The 16,687-nt window shown below is 40.3% G+C and overlaps 1 protein-coding gene across 1 annotated transcript in view; it reads right to left on the bottom strand.

Annotated features, from left to right (window-relative positions):
* ascc3 (activating signal cointegrator 1 complex subunit 3) overlaps window positions 1-11,478 on the bottom strand; it is a 626,361-nt gene extending 614,883 nt beyond the window's left edge. Inside the window, 2 exon segments of the mRNA XM_034173960.1 lie at window positions 1,742-1,868; window positions 11,410-11,478. Coding sequence (XP_034029851.1) covers window positions 1,742-1,831 — 90 coding nt within the window. The 5' untranslated portion in view covers window positions 1,832-1,868; window positions 11,410-11,478.
* Between the last annotated feature and the right edge of the window lie 5,209 nt (window positions 11,479-16,687).

The following is a 16,687-nucleotide window of genomic DNA, read 5'->3' as shown; positions in this document are numbered from 1 at the left end:
AGCTCTCCTCTGCAGTGTTCTAGCTGTGGGTAGCAGCAAATTTCCGCCCCGCTCTTGGGTTAAAATTGTCTGTTCGTCAAGCACGGATTTTCCGAAACATGAACTCAATTGCTGCTGAAAATGTGTGCTGTGAAAAGCTATGAAATGCCAGCTCAGATCGCAGCTGAGGAGGACAGCTGAACAGAGATTCTGCCCGCTGAAAGGGAAAAGAATCTCAGAGCAGCAGCTCTGTAATTAACCGTTTCTGCAGCACAACACCACTTTGAAGTGTGAACCAATGAAACAATGCTTCGATCCACTGGCTCATGGTTCTTTGATTTGCTGCTCTTCACAAACGGCAAGTCCGCTTCTTAGCCCCTCTCAAAGCCATTAAAATATCGTGAGTCACTTTTGTGTGGATTAAAGTCACGAACTGGGACTCATGTTTTGTTGCAGTCAAGGAACGAGACTCGTCCTCCATTCCGTTTGCACAGCTCCAAACGCTGCTCGGCTCTCTGCTGAGACAGAGTCCGGCTGGAATTAATAACTTCAAAACAAATTGCCGCTTTGAATAAAATGACACAGCTTACAAATGTTGTAATACAGACAAGAAACTACAATGGACTAAAACATTTTTTTTCCTCCCAAAATGAGACGTGCTGCGTTCTCTAAATTACATCCTGACGCTCAGTGTAGCCAGCTGCAAGAGCTCAGCTCAGACGTATGGAAAGACATTCATGCCAATAATGTCTGACAGGAAATGCTTTTGACAAAAACTACAGATTTTGTTTATTTCTATTTATGTCCAGAGATCAAGGATCCACCAAGTAGAGTCTATTATGTCCAAAGTTTAAGGATCCAGTGACCAATTTCATATTTATTTACTTTAAGACTAATAAAATGTTGTTCAATTTCAATTTAATCAGCTTATAAAGTGCCAAATCACATCAAAGGCCATCTCAATACGCCTCACATAAAACAGTTCAACATAAAAAAAAAAAAAATCAAATACATAATTAAAAATAGAAGTAAAAGAATAAAACAGATAAAAAATAAAAACTATTCATAAGAAAGAGAATTAAAAATAGGCTTTAAGTCTTGACTTAAAAATGTCCACGGACTCTGACTGCCTCATGGTCGCAGGAAGACCATTCCACAGAGCTAGTGCATAAGATAAGAAAAGGCTCTTTGACCCTTTGACATAAAAAAACCCTGTAAAGCCTATTTATAGTACACAAAAAATTCATAAACAGTATCGATAAGGAATCAGATCGATAATGGTATCGATAAAATCTTATCGATACCCATCCCTAGTTAGGGTGCACTGTAATGACAATTCAAATGGGCCAGCGTGTGCCGCATGCAAGATAAGGTGCGCCTTTTTTCAATTAAAATGTACCTGCTGTGTACAGCATGCCAGAGCATTGCAGTGATATGACAGGCTATCACCTTTTATCATCATTCAGTCACAAATTGGTCTATGAAAATTAATGATGACAAGATACACACAATGCAACTGACTACAACTTAGCTAAAGTGACATGAAATATATTTTCTGGCAGAAATAAGATTCTTGACAAAACAAGCATAATGTGTAGCACCCAAGGCTACATGATCAATTTCATAAGGGGACAACCCTTATCATAAAGGGTTTCTTGGTTTCTGTTTCTTGGTTTACAAAAAATTATGAGTTAAGAAAGAAGTTAGACAAAAAATAAGTAAATTCTAAACGTAACTGTTTTCACTCCAAAATTGGTCTCACCTTTAGATCATATTGTAGTTCATTGAGGTCTTCCTTCTTGGTGACATTAGAAAAAGAGCGCAGAGCACCGGTGAGCCGTGGAGGGGACATTACTCTGTGTCACTCTGATCCATGCACTGCTTTAGTACTGAAATTACATTGACCAAAAAACAAAAGCAATAATCAACAAATTTCTTCAAAATTGTTGAACTCATTTATCCCCAAAAAAAGACATGAACTTCTAAGGATTTGTGGGTTTGCCCTCTTTGATGCAACAGAGCTGACTCATCTAAACAATAGCCTGAATAACATTGTCTCAGACTGTGGAAACATACAGAGCATTTTTCCTAACTTATCTGGTATGCACAAAACTAAAGTCTTATTCATAAAAATAACCAACAGGTTGGCCCAATTGGGCACTGCAGTCTTGTTTGAGGGCCGGCACTGAAGGGGTAAAATATGACAATTTTTTTACATCCGGGGACAGCCCTCATCTGTCCTAAGCAGAAACATGCCACTTTCTCTGAGTTTTTGGGCAAATTAAATGCAAACAAAGTGAAAATGCAAAGAAAAAGAGATGATGCAGTGAAAAGTGGACACGTGTTGCAGTTTGTTTATGACTCGAAGCTCAAACATGTCGAGGCCGTTGTGCAGGTGAGAGAATGTAGCTACTCTCGCTAGGTGTGTCGTCTAACACTTATCAACCCGACCTCTCCCATTTGCCTCGTCTTCACTGGGAACCGAAAAAAAACCTGCACTTTTTGCAACTGCTTCGGTGATTGCAGCCGAAAACAAAACAGTACACCATTTTTTCCGTTAGACCATTTGTAGGTAGAGACTAATCGCTGGGAGGAGTGTGGGAGTGTCAGCACAAACCATGTGGAGGATAGGGGTTTTAGCAGCCGAGTATGCTTTTAAGTTCACCAAGCTGGACCAAAGGGTTTGTGCTGAAACTCCCGCACTATACCCGAGGATCAGTCTCTCCCATGTCTGTGCAAGCTGTCCCCGGGTGTGGTCAAATCCCATGATATCATGTAGGGGCACAAACGAGACTACGCTGCCCTATACTGGTCATCAACTTACATCCACAGTGACGATAATATTTTCAGCAGTGTTTCTCTTTCTGTTAGCGTGATTATTTAAAAAGGACTTCAGCCAATCTCTGTGAAACTTGATAGATTAAGCCTCTGGGGTCCGAGGGCATTTTTTGGACAGTTCACTCGCCTGGCATGAATGTTTTTTTTTATTGCTGTTAACAGCTCTCCCTGCATCCCACAATCAAGTTTTATGTCTCTTTTTTTCAGGACAACCTGTGCTTTCAGAATACATATGTTTTTGTTGTGTTTTATAAGTGTAATAAAGGTTTACAATCAAAAATAGGCAAGGAAAAAATAAAGCAAAAAATAATTTTCCACACACATTTATTCAAAACACACAGCAAACTACAATAAACAACTGTTCTGACACTTTATAAAGGTAATTTGAGGTCTTGTGTGAAAGACTGAACAACAAAAAGGTTCAAACAATAAACACAAATGCACATTCTGAACAATATATACAAAATAGTCTATGCGTTTTGTTGTCCACTGATATGGTAAACAGTGCTTTACGCAGAGAAAGCAACAGAGTTATCCATTAACATTCACATGCAAACTAGCGGAGCAATTCTGATAGTTACACACTGTTGTTTGAGCATGTGAGATTGCCATCAGAGGCTCTCTGTGTGCTCCTGCTTTCACTGATCGCTGTGCGTAATGGCGCAGGGCACACTGAGTATGTACTAATAGTATGTACTCATTGGAGCACCCAGGATGCTATTCAAACGGGCCAACTAGTAACATATCACTCCTGAAAACGATCTTTGGCTTTTCACATGAGGTAAATCTGCCCTACGATTGGATTTTTGGAAAACCATGTAACAGTGAACCAATTCCAATTGGACACTCACATTGCGCATGTCATCACACAGCTTCTATGAGGAGTACAAAGATGACCAACGGCTGGCTCGAAAGTCCGCGGAGTTAACTTTTCAGCAAAAAAAAAAAAAGTAAGTTTCTATCTCATATCATTAAAAAGTTATTTATAATTTAGTAAAGCTTGGTCTTAGCCATCGTATACGACGGCGTCGACCCCAGAGGGTTAATTAGTATGAGCAACAAAAATGATGCTGTAGGGCCCCATCTTTCACCAGATGCAAAGCACACCGCGTAACACAAATGTTACTGATAGCTTTCATCCAACACCTAAGGGATTCTATCCATACCCAGCACCAACATCCTCTAAATCACAAGTCCACCTGCACTGTGTGGTGTCTAAAATTAAGTGAAGGTCAGGAGGTGCAGTGGGCTGACCTTGTATGGACTCAGTGTTTGCACTACTTACCAGCACAAACCAGGTCTCAAGTCCAGCAATGTGCATTTCTTACATTTGAAGAGCACCAGACTCAGGCGTGCTTTACACAAGCAGGTTCATGACACACGTACATAAGGTTGCGACAGATCAGATCCGGTATTGGGATTGGCTTCTGATACCAACGTAATTCACGTATCAGAAAATACCGATGCAACCCGCGACATTTTCCGATACAGGAGAAGAGCCACTGTGAATCCTCTCAACTGCTGCTGCTGCTCTGTTTGCTGCAGAGCGAGAGTGGGAAGGGAGGGGAGGTTTTCTGGAGCCGGGCTGTTTGAGACAGCTCTCTTCCGCCGTGTTCTAGCTGCGGGTAGCGGCAAATTTCTGCCCGGCTCTCAGGTTCAAACTGACTGTTTGTCGAGCAAGGATTTTTTGAAAAAATTAACTGAATTGTTGCTGAAAATATGTACTAAAAAAATTAGCCGCTTCACTATCCCGAGCCTGTGAAACGCCAGCTCAGTGTACAGCCGAGGAGGAGCCGAACAGAGATTCTGTCCACTGAAAGGGGAAAAAAGTCTCCTGCATCTGAGCATCGATGATGATACATTTATTTTACAGTTGAAAGACTTCATGTTTCCAAAAAGTTCGAAGTTTGCGCAGCACAAAAACAGCGAGAGAGACAGAGGGAGAGAGAAAGCAAGTGAGAGACAGACAGCAAGAGCGAGACAGACAGAGAGAGGGAGAGAGAAAGTGAGCAAGATAGAGAAAGAGCAAACATGAGACAGAAAGCAAGAAAGACAGGGAGAGGGAGAGAGGCAGACAGAGGGGGAGAGAGAGAGAGAAACAGAGGACTTAATTTGTAATTTTTACTCTGTAACACTTGCTTTGGCAATGTAAAGATATGTCTACCATATCAATAAAGCTCCAATGAAATTGAAATTGGCAAACTGCAGTTGAACTTTCAGGTCTACTTTTTAAGAAAATCCTCATATAAAATCAACAATAATGAGAATAATAATGTTAAAACAAACAGAGCTCTGGTATCTGATTGGAAAAGTATCGGTATTGGTACAACCCCTGGCAAAAATTATGGAATCACCGTCCTCGGAGGATGTTCATTCAGTTGTTTAATTTTGTAGAAAAAAAAAGCAGATCACAGACATGACACAAAACAAGTCATTTTAAATGGCAACTTTCTGGCTTTAAGAAACACTTTAACAAATCAGGAAAAAAAATTGTGGCAATCAGTAACGGTTACTTTTTTAGACCAAGCAGAGGGAAGAAGATATGTACTCACTCAATTCTGAGGAATAAATTATGGAATCACCCTGTAAATTTTCATCCCCAAAACTAACACCTGCTCGTTAGTCTGCATCTAAAAAGGAGTGATCACACCTTGGAGAGCTGTTGCACCAAGTGGACTGACATGAATCATGGCTCCAACACGAGAAATGTCAATTGAAACAAAGGAGAGGATTATCAAATTCTTAAAAGAGGGTAAACCATCACGCAATGTTGCAAAAGATGTTGGTTGTTCACAGTCAGCTGTGTCTAAACTCTAGACCAAATATAAACAACATGGGAAGGTTGTTAAAGGCAAACATACTGGTAGACCAAGGAAGACATCAAAGCGTCAAGACAGAAAACTTAAAGCAATATGTCTTAAAAATCGAAAATGCACAACAAAACAAATGAGGAACGAATGGGAGGAAACTGGAGTCAACGTCTGTGACCGAACTGTAAGAAACCGCCTAAAGGAAATGGGATTTACGTACAGAAAAGCTAAATGAAAGCCATCATTAACACCTAAACAGAAAAAAACAAGGTTACAATGGGCTAAGGAAAAGCAATCGTGGACTGTGGATGACTGGATGAAAGTCATATTCAGTGATGAATCTCGAATCTGCAATTGGACAAGGTGATGATGCTGGAACTTTTGTTTGGTGCCGTTCATTTATAAAGATGACTGCCTGAAGAGAACATGTAAATTTCCACAGTCATTGATGATATGGGGCTGCATGTCAGGTAAAGGCACTGGGGAGATGGCTGTCATTACATCATCAATAAATGCACAAGTTTACGTTGATATTTGGACACTTTTCTTATCCCATCCATTGAAAGGATGTTTGGGGATGACAAAATCATTTTTAAAGATGATAATGCATCTTGCCATAGAGCAAAAACTGTGAAAACATTCCTTGCAAAAAGACACATAGGGTCAATGTCATGGCCTGCAAATAGTCCGGATCTTAATCCAATTGAAAATCTTTGGTGGAAGTTGAAGAAAATGGTCCATGACAAGGCTCCAACCTGCAAAGCTGATCTGGCAACAGCAATCAGAGAAAGTTGGAGCCAGATTGATGAAGAGTACTGTTTGTCACTCATTAAGGCCATGCCTCAGAGACTGCAAGCTGTTATAAAAGCCAGAGGGGGTGCAACAAAATACTAGTGATGTGTTGGAGCATTCTTTTGTTTTTCATGATTCCATAATTTTTTCCTCAGAATTGAGTGATTCCATATTTTTTCCCTCTGCTTGGTCTAAAAAGTAACCGTTACTGACTGCCACAATTATTTTTCCTGATTTCTTATAGTGTTTCTTAAAGCCAGAAAGTTGCCATTTGAAATGACTTTAGTTTTGTGTCATGTCTGTGATCTGCTTTTTTTCTACAAAATTAAACAACTAAATGAACATCCTCCGAGGCTGGTGATTCCATAATTTTTGCCAGGGGTTGTAGATATTCAAATTCAGGTACTGGGATCGGATCGGAAGTGAAAGATTGTGAATCGGTGTATCCTTACACTTACACCCTGCTTGCAGGTGACAACATGAAGTCAACATTCATTGAATATACAGAGTTGCTAACTTGGCAAATTTCTCACTAAATCTGGCGACTTTCCAAACCCTCTTGACAACTTGTTTTCTCAAAAGCAACTAGCAACAAATCTAGCTACTTTTCCAGGCATCACTCAAGACTTTTCTGGTGTTTGGCGACTCAAAAGTCAAACCATGTATTGATCTAGTCTCTGTTCTCATCTAGCGGCAGTGGGTCCATCTCACCTCTGCTCAGTCCGCTGATGCTGCCTGCTGCAAAGCCACAGAGCCCAAAGCACTGAGCAGAGGGATATCTACAATTTTCCACATTCAAACACGCATGTGCCATGCCTCCACAATGTTCCCACAATGAATGGCAAACCTGACTTGGAATCAGTCAGCCATACCTCATTTGCTGCGCTGTGATTAATTAGCCTCCAGACTTTGAGAAGTTATTTTATTTTGAGGAGTGATAGCCAATTTTAATGGCAAAATAAATAAACAAACCAACAATACCTTTTTTGTGTCTCCCACGTTTTCTTTTTCCAAAACTGGATTTCAACAAATACTATTCACAGTGTTATCATTGTAAATAGAAAGAGATAGAAGAAAAAATAAAATAAATTGTACAATAACAAAAGTAAAGGGTTTCTTTTTACATTAATTCTTTCTTTTTTTTAAATCCTTATAGAGTGTGACAGTTTTATGACATTTGGGAGAATCTAAGCTTAATACTGCTTATAAATTGTTCAAATTCAGCCAGAAGTCCATGTAAATTCCTTTTCAGTACTCTGCATTTATGGAATATGGAATTTACCAAATAATATTAAAAGGTTGATAATGTATTCAATGATCTCTCCCACGTTTTTTTCCTTACATCTGTTATGATGTCATAATATGCAAATTAGCTGATGACGTAATTTTGCGACTTCTGCTGACTTTTAGGACAGCCAATAGTGACTTTTCTTACTGAGGAGTTGGTAACACTGTGAACATATTGTCAATGGTTCTAAATTTTATCTTCCTCCATCTAGCTCACATCACACTTCCTCTGGTTTGCTCAACAACAAATATTTTCTTTTTTCAGTTATAGACAGTTACATTTTACTGTTATGCTGGTGACACTTAATGTCTGAGTCTTTCCTTAGACTGTTGCCAATGTGCTTGCTCAGGGTAGTGAAGCTTCTCTACTTTTCAGAAGCAGCAGGTCTGCAATTTATTCATTAACCCTCCCAAAGCCATTTAAAGATGTCAATCGTGAGTCATCATTGTGCTGATTAAAGTCACTAACTGGGAATCTTGCCTTGCAAGAAACGAGAACCGTCCTCCATGCCACACCAGAGTTTTCATTCATTCCTCATTAACTTTTCATGGGGCAGCACATGCAATGGTTCCCGGGCGTGAACTGGACCACTTCGCCAATTCGTAAACTGAAGTAACTGTCCCTCAGGTAAAGGGACTAATAATATCATCTGTTTTGTGGGACTAACTGTACAGCTCTAAATGCAAATTGTTTTAAATTAAATTACACCTCTTTCCAAACGATGTAATACAAAAGCAAATATACAACAGACCAAAACCGGAGTTTTGCTTTTCTGACTTGTAAAGTCTGTCAAACAGCCCATGTGTGAGCCACTATTCAAGCACAAAAGGAGGTTTTGAAAGAACAGCTGGATACATCTGGCTGTGGACCCTTACAAACAGCATCAAAATATACAGTGCATCTGGAAAGTATTAATAGCATTGCACTTTTCCCGCATTTTTTATGTTACAGCCTTGTTTCAAAATGGATAAAACTCATTTTTCCCCAAAAGTCTACAAATACCACATAATGACAATTTGAAAAAGTTGGTTTGAGATTTTTGCAAATGTATTAAAAATAAAAAAAACCCTAAGGAATCACATGTACGCAAGTATTGACAGCCTTTGCTATGAAGCTCAAAATTGAGCTCAGGTGCATCCTGATTCCACTGATCACCCTTGAGATGTTTCTACAGCTTAACTGGAGTCCACCTCGGGTAAATTCAGATGATTGGACATGATATGGAAAGGCACACACCTGTCTACATATAAGGTCCCACAGTTGACGGAGCATTTTAATCCCCGGTCACATGGCACTAACGAACGACACCAAAGCCAAAACGAAACAAGAAATGTAAACTGACACTGACTTTCAGAGACATTGTTTAACCATCGTCCAACTTCGTTCCTGCAGCTGGCACGTCCTCAGAATTTTCAAACTGTTGAAAAATGTGAATGAATCCCAACAACAACTTCAATTCAACTGTATTCCGTTTTGCTTTCTGTCTTGATGGTTCCTCATCGTTTGCGTAGTTCCTGTACCATCAGCGTCCCGTTTGACTGTTGATTTTCTGTGGCAGTTGTCATGGACACCCAGACTTGGACTATAGTCAAACAACAGATATTGACACTAAACTGTGAAGTTTTTGTATGCTCAAACTATGGAAAATATTAAATTGACTATTGCGAGCATCCATGTTTGAGACACTGAAGCCTATCATGCCACTCAAAGAAGCCTTTCCATTTCTTGGCTCCTTAATGCCAGCTATACTGGCTATGAAATATGTAAGTTTGCCATATCTGTGGTAAACAGTTATTGTGGGAGAAACCTCTGAAATCTGAGAAAAACATTTTGTGGTCAAATTTTATTAGAAGAAAAGCTCATGTGGGCAGTAAATGAAACTCTTCAAACTGATTCCCTTTTGAAGGTATTAATATCTACTGTATGTGTTATAAATATGACCTTCTTTATGAAACTCCTTCCTGGTTAATTTAAGCATCCAATTATGGCTAATTTGTGCACTCGTGAATGTATTTCTAGTGGTGAAATGACAATTTCATTTTAACACACACGCATTCATATGATTCATGGCACAACCCAGAATGCTTGCACATAGATCTGCCAGGGGGATTCCCCAAGGTTTCCACGGTTACTAGGCTTATATCCACCTGCATGATGAGCAATGTAGTGAATGGGGTACTGCATGTCTGGACATGTTCAAAGCTGCTGTTGTCAGTCTGGTTGGAGTAAGAATGGCTGCACATCTTCCTCCCTGTTCTTTTTGGTCTGATGAAAGTGAATGTCATCACACTTCTTTCTGAAGGTGAATATTTTGATGACCTACATTTCAAATTTGTTTAAACAGACCAATAAACACTGAATGCATCTTTCAGCAGGACAATGACCATAAGGACACAGCCAAGATACCAAAGGAGTGGCTTGAGGACAACTCTGTGAATGTGTTTGAGTGGCCCAGCCAGAGCCCAGACCTGAATCCGACTGAATGTGTCTGGAAAGCTCTGAAAATGGCTATGCACCAACGCTCACAATCCAACCTGATGGAGCTTGGGAGGTGCTGCAAAGATGCATTCGGTAGTTTCACGTTTCCCATAATCCACCTGTGCTTCCCAGAATGCACCATGGTACCAGCAGAGTTCTGGCATCTCACAGCACATGTAAACAATGGCAAAGCGAGGATGTGAATGGTGCAGATTCAGCGAGTTCACCAGCGATTATGATGACACGCTCTCTCAAGTTACACCTGTGATAAACTTCTGCTGTGCCCTGATGCTATCTTGTTGTCCATACTTCACAAGGTGTGTTTACACTGAGCCCTAAACCGGAACTCTGCTGAAACTGACCAGACCTCAAGATTCACAACTGCGAAACACCGAATGGGCAAAACTGCCCAAAGATAGGTGCACCACACTTGTGCCATCATATTCAAGAAGTGAGGCTGTAATTGCTGCAAAAGGTGAATCAGCAAAGTATTGAGCAAAGGCTGTGAATATGTACATGTGGTTTCTTCATTTATTATTTTTATTAAATATGCAAAAATTAAAAAAAAAATCACGTCATTATTGGGTGCTGGGAGCAGAATTTTGAGGGAAAAATGAATTTACTACATTGTAGAATAAGGCTGATACATAAATGTGGAAAAAGTGAAGCTGTCAGGATGCACTGTGTAAATTGGACTAATCCCTGAGGCAATTTTTATGATTATGATCACTGCCATTAATATGATTAATTAATTAAAAACGACAAGGAGCTGCCCAAATGTTTTTAAATCGCACCTGAGGTAAAGGATAACCCTGTAACAGGTCCTAAACATAAAAATAAAGTTAAAAGCGCCATAAGGGTTAAAACTGGACCCTGAATGAGGTGAGAGTTTGAAACCGGTTCCTGTGACAGAACCGGTCAGTCTGAAGGTCATGCGAAAAAACGCTGAATGTTACCGTCTGACTGAAGAGGAGAGCTGCAGGTCACCGGTTTGTTTTCACTGTTAAGTAAGTCCAAATAATAAAACTTTTTGTGTCGCACAGATAAATGAAAGCTGCTCCAGCACTGTTAGCTGACGTTAGCTTCACAGACAGGCTGCTATTCGTACAGCAGTTTTAGCTGCAGCGTTGTGGCTATGGAGTTATACAACATGAAGCAATTCAGAATGCAGAAACAGTATATGTGAGTAACAGTTATTTAAACAACAAACATTTCAGCAATTACCTTTCAAACACGTATATCAGCCGCGACGGTGAATGTCAACAGACTACGTATGCGCTAGGAATTCTGGGTATTATAGTTTTTAGGAAAAGCGGACAAGGGGAACGTACACAAATATAACTACATTACCCAGAAAGGCCTACGGAAATGTTGCGTTTCACCTGTGTCCGCGTGAATGTTACTACTTTGTTAGTTTTTAAAGGTTTGGCTTTTACCTTGTAGGTAGGGAAATTAATCAAAAGCTTCTGTATAATTTCATCATTTTTCTTAATTCATATTTGATTCCTTGTAATCACGGTTTAGTTGACGTCTAAACTTATCCCATAATCCATTGCGCGTCATGGATGCACTGATAGACGCCGCATTGGTTGCTGAGGCGCAACAAATACTGCCGCCATCTTGGACGGGTCATCGTAGTGATCCCATCGTAGATATATACGTAGATGCCTCATGCGTGGCTGCCATCTTGGATTGGTCCCTGTTGCGCCCCCAATGCCTTAATTTGTATTGCAGAAGGGGTATCCCCAACGACAATAATCCGTAACTCCCCGAATTTTTACCCGATTTTCCCACGGTTTGGTTTGTTAGAAACAGCAGAGATTCAGTTACGATACAGGATGCTGTCACACATTTAAAATACGTACTTTTATGCTGAAAGACTTTGTATTATGCCATAATGCAACTGAATGTCCTTTATTGTGTATTGTTGTATTGGGTATTTGGATGTTATTTAGCTGAAAAAGTCTGGGTGGAGTAGCGCTTCTACTTAAAGTGTGAAGCCACATTATGTGTGGCGCAAACATTTGCCAGAAATGGATCACTTTTGCCAGTTCCGGATCACGACACTGCGTCACTTTGGGGTAATTCCTGGCATCTGGCAGATGCCCTTCTAATGCAGAATGATAAACACTGTGCCCGAGAATGTGTTTTGAACACAAAATGATAGAAATAATACTTATTAAATGAGAATTTACTTAGTTTCGAAAAGCGCGGTTATACGTTTTTATGAGCGAAAAAATTAAGTGTGGAGGTGAGATTTCTCCCGAATTAAAAAGTAAAAGCCCCCACATTCATGTCCATTCGTGATGTTGAGATGACCCCCAAACTCCACAAGACTCACAACTACAGACACCTCATCAGCAGGTGGGTTGCTGATGAGCTTCTGCCCTGAACATAAACACCTGATCATCAATGAACTCACCTGCTGAGACACCTGATCATTAATGAAATCACCTGCTGAGGTGATTGGTAGCAAGGAAAACCTGCAGTGTCTTGGCCCTTCATGGCACATGATTGCTCACCTGTGTTCTAGCTGCTGCTAATGGCAGTACTCCTGTTTTTTGGATCTAAGATTTTTAGTAATGGTTTGTGATCAGTGATCAGCGTGAACTTGCATCCAAACAAGTACGCATTAAATTTGATTCCTTGAAAAACTAGGCCTAATGCTTCTTTTTCAATTTGTGAGTAGTTTTTCTCTACTTTCCTGGTCATCGTACATGCAAAAGCAATTGTTTTTTCACTTCCATCTGGCATTTGGTGAAAGGTCACTGCACCAACACCAACTGGTGAAGCATCATCATATGAATGGTAGATCTGGGTTGAAGTGTCCTGCCTTTGTTTGAAATCAGCTGTTTCTTGGCTTCCCCAAAAGCCTTTTGACATGATTCTGTCCACTCCCACTTGACATCTTTGTGTAGCAACCCAGGCATTGGTGCTATTAATGAAGACAAATTTGGTATGAACTTCCCATAGTAACTCAATAGAGAGACGACAGACTTTAACTCAGTTACATTACTTGGGATTGTGGTCTTTGCAATAGCCTCACTTTTCCTGCATGGGATGAATTCCTTCTGCATCAATCATGTGTCTTAAATAAACACACTGTGTTGGAAAAAGGCACATTTATCTTTGTTTACTTGAAGATTATCGTTTTGTAGCCTTTTCAGAACTTCCTCCAAATTTTGCATGTGCTGTTCGCTGTCCTGTCCAGTAATCAATGTCACCCAAATAACATATTACTCCATCTAAACCCTGTAGGACTTGATCCATTAATTTTTCGAAGATGCAGGTTCACTGGTCACCCCATAAGAAAGTCTGTTTACTTTATACAGGCCCTCCCTTATGAATGTTGATTGTTAAGTACTTTTTTGAACCCTCATCCATTTCCACTTGTTGATATGCTTGTGACAAATCTAGCTTGGTGAATCTGTCACTTCCTGCCAACTTTGTGAACAAGTCTTGTGGTTTTAGAATGGGGTACTGATCTACCTCCAACATAAGGTTTCCTGGACACTTTGTAGTCACCACATATCCTGACAGAGTTATCCACTTTTGGTATGTTTACAGTGGGTGCAGCCCACTTACTATAACTAAGCTGCTATAACACCTTCTGCTTCCATTTTGGTTAACTGTGCTTCCACTGCATCTTTTAATGCATAAGGCACAGGGCGAGGTTTAATTTAAACACCTCTGCACATCTCACACAAAGCTCTTCTACACTCTCTGTTACCACTCAGTTTACAAAAGTCCAATCTAATTTTAAACTTTCAATCCAATGTCTTCCCATTAAGGCTGGGCCATCTCCTTTTACCACAAACAAGTTAGTGTATGACTGTTTTCATTACATTTTACCACCACTTGGAGGAACCCTTTAACCACCAGTGCTTGTTTGCTGTAGGTTCTCAAATCACAACTGGTTTGTGCCAGTTTAACCTTTTTAAACCTGCATTTATACAGTGCTTCTGATATAACAGATATGGCTGCTCCTGTATCAACCGTCCAAATTGTTTACCATTTACCTGCACGTAAACATAATGAGATTTAATCACACCACTAGTCTCTATTTCAAACCGTTCCAGACCCTTGTTTTTACTTTCCCTGTTTTTCACATCAGGATATGGTTTGGATGTGATCTTAAAAGTTTCAGATGAATGAAGCTGTCGGGATGGTGACCTCGGTATGCGGCGTGTCTCATGATTCCTCCCGATCTGTCAGAGCATCGACCGTTGCATGTGTTGTCTCACGGAATTCCTTCCGATCGCAATCATTACTTTGCTTTGCTGTCGTCAGATGATTGGTTAACTTGGGCTCTCTGCGCCTTTCTTTTTCTGGTTGGGAATGGTCCGCCTCTTCTGGTCTTCCCCATCCGCCTCTTCTGGTCGTGAATGGCACGCCCTGGTGATGTGCCCTTTCTTGTTGCAGCGCCGGCACTCCACCTCCTTAAAATGGCAGTCATCTGGCACGTGTCCTTTCCCTTTGCACCTGTATCACGGTCTTCCATTTTCCTCTTTCGTGGGTACAGCTCTCTTGAAAACGGCATTGGTTTTGAAGGATATTTGTGACCGCTGATTTGCGTTTTGTTTTGCCACTTTGTGTTTCATTTCATAAGCTTCCTTTAATGTTAAGTGTTTTGTGTGGGGGCATTTAACATATGGCCCTGCAACTTGTAGCGGAAAGCTGTGATCAAACAACCAACATCTTAAGCTTGCATTAAGGTAGAGGCCATGAAGTTTAAACTCTGTACAGCAAGGCCTGGTATATCTCCAGGTGTCAAAGAGGAGACGCTCCAAGCCAGGCACAGCTTGGATCTGTGTCAAACCACCACCACTAATCAAGATTTAAGACTCCCCAAAGTGCATTCCTCATGCAGCTATTAATTCTTATCAGTACCCCAAACCAGATGTATCAGCTCCCCTCTTACCATAAAGAACCCTCCACAGAAAAAGACACTTTCTTCACCAAAAGTCCTAAAAAGAGGTTTTTCACACTAGACTCAAAAGAAAACAACTCACTGAAGGATTACTATCAGTCCACTGATTATGGCAAAGTTTCTTTGGTTGAAATTGACTCACTCAGTATTACATTTTTTTTTTTCAGTTTCTACAAATAAATACAAAATCCAGCTATGGAACAAGAGTGACCCCTGTTGGATGATTTGGGGAAGGGCAGGTGATAGACTCCTGCATGTCACGTCAAACATGTCACTCTTTTCTATTTATGCATGAAAGTATTATATTTGATGTGTTATACTCTGTTCATTGGGGAATGTTTACTTAGTGTGTCTTTTTATATGTGTGTGTGGTATATAATTCCAGGTAAACCAGTTACAAGATTTATTCTACAGGACTTGTTTGGTTTCAAAGCGGAATTGGGCCCCGTGGATTTATATATCTAAAACTAAGACGAAGGAAACTCCAGAAACTACATTACCCAGAATTCTTGGGGGTGGAGCTTGTTAAACCTTTAAAAGAGCTCGCACCGGGAATTCACTCTCTTACCTCTTTTCTCTCGCTCTTTTCCTCTCCTCACTTTCCTGCATCTTGCCGTGCACTTCTTGAGTCTACGCGCCCTGGCCATCAAGAAAATTTATGACTCTTTGTTAAAAGCCACGTGCTACTTAAACTCCTTTTTGTTTTGCGTAATTACTTTTTCGAGAGATAACTTTTGCAACTTTTGTCAAGTTAAACGTTCCGGCGCATTTAACTTCCTTTTTCCGAATTTTCAAATTAAAACCTTTTTCTTCTTCAAACTCCAAATTCCTTTCATGAACATTTTTCTTCTAAAGTCAGCTATTTTTGCATTGAGTTTTGATTTGACCAAGCTTCCAAAACGTCGACGACAAAAGACGAATTTTTCATTTTTGATAGAGAATAAAGACGCTCAAACCTTTATTCTGACAAGCCAGACCCCAGAGCGCTGCAGAGAAAAACATCCAGGTCAGCTGAGACGTTCAACAGCGACTTGAACTGCCGCTGCAAAATCACAGCACAATAACAGAAATCATCCCCGCCACTGATGAAACCGAGTGGGTCGGACTGGCAGAGCCTCTTTGTCAAGGTCCCTGACGAAACTGTGTGGCAGACGGAGCATCCACAAATTATCCACAAGTGATCATTTTCAATATTCCAAACACATTATTATATTCATCCTGTGGCTTTCTTTCCTACAAACTCATGGTTGTTAACACCAGAAACAAATCTGTCTCTTAAAGTGTCATCCAATGCTTCAAATTTGCATGTTGAAGCTAGTTTTCTGAGACTAGCTATAAATTCAGTGATTGACTCATCTTCGCTTTGCCTTCGGTGTTAAAAAAACACTGCTTTCAACTTTTATCACCATGCTTCAGTCCATTTGCTACGAAGAATTGTTTTAGCCATTCCAGGTAGGCATCAAATTCTTCTTCTGTTTTGTCAAAGCCAAGGTCCATTTCCGAACATCGCCATAACACATGTGCTCATTCGTCTCAGTGGAGTTCAGGCTTCAGCTCAAAACTCACTTCCAA

This window comes from Thalassophryne amazonica, chromosome 7 (genome assembly GCF_902500255.1).
Source record: "Thalassophryne amazonica chromosome 7, fThaAma1.1, whole genome shotgun sequence".
Classification (NCBI taxonomy): Eukaryota; Metazoa; Chordata; class Actinopteri; order Batrachoidiformes; family Batrachoididae; genus Thalassophryne; species Thalassophryne amazonica.
Note: the sequence above shows the minus strand (reverse complement) of the source record. Positions and strands in the feature narration are given on the sequence as shown.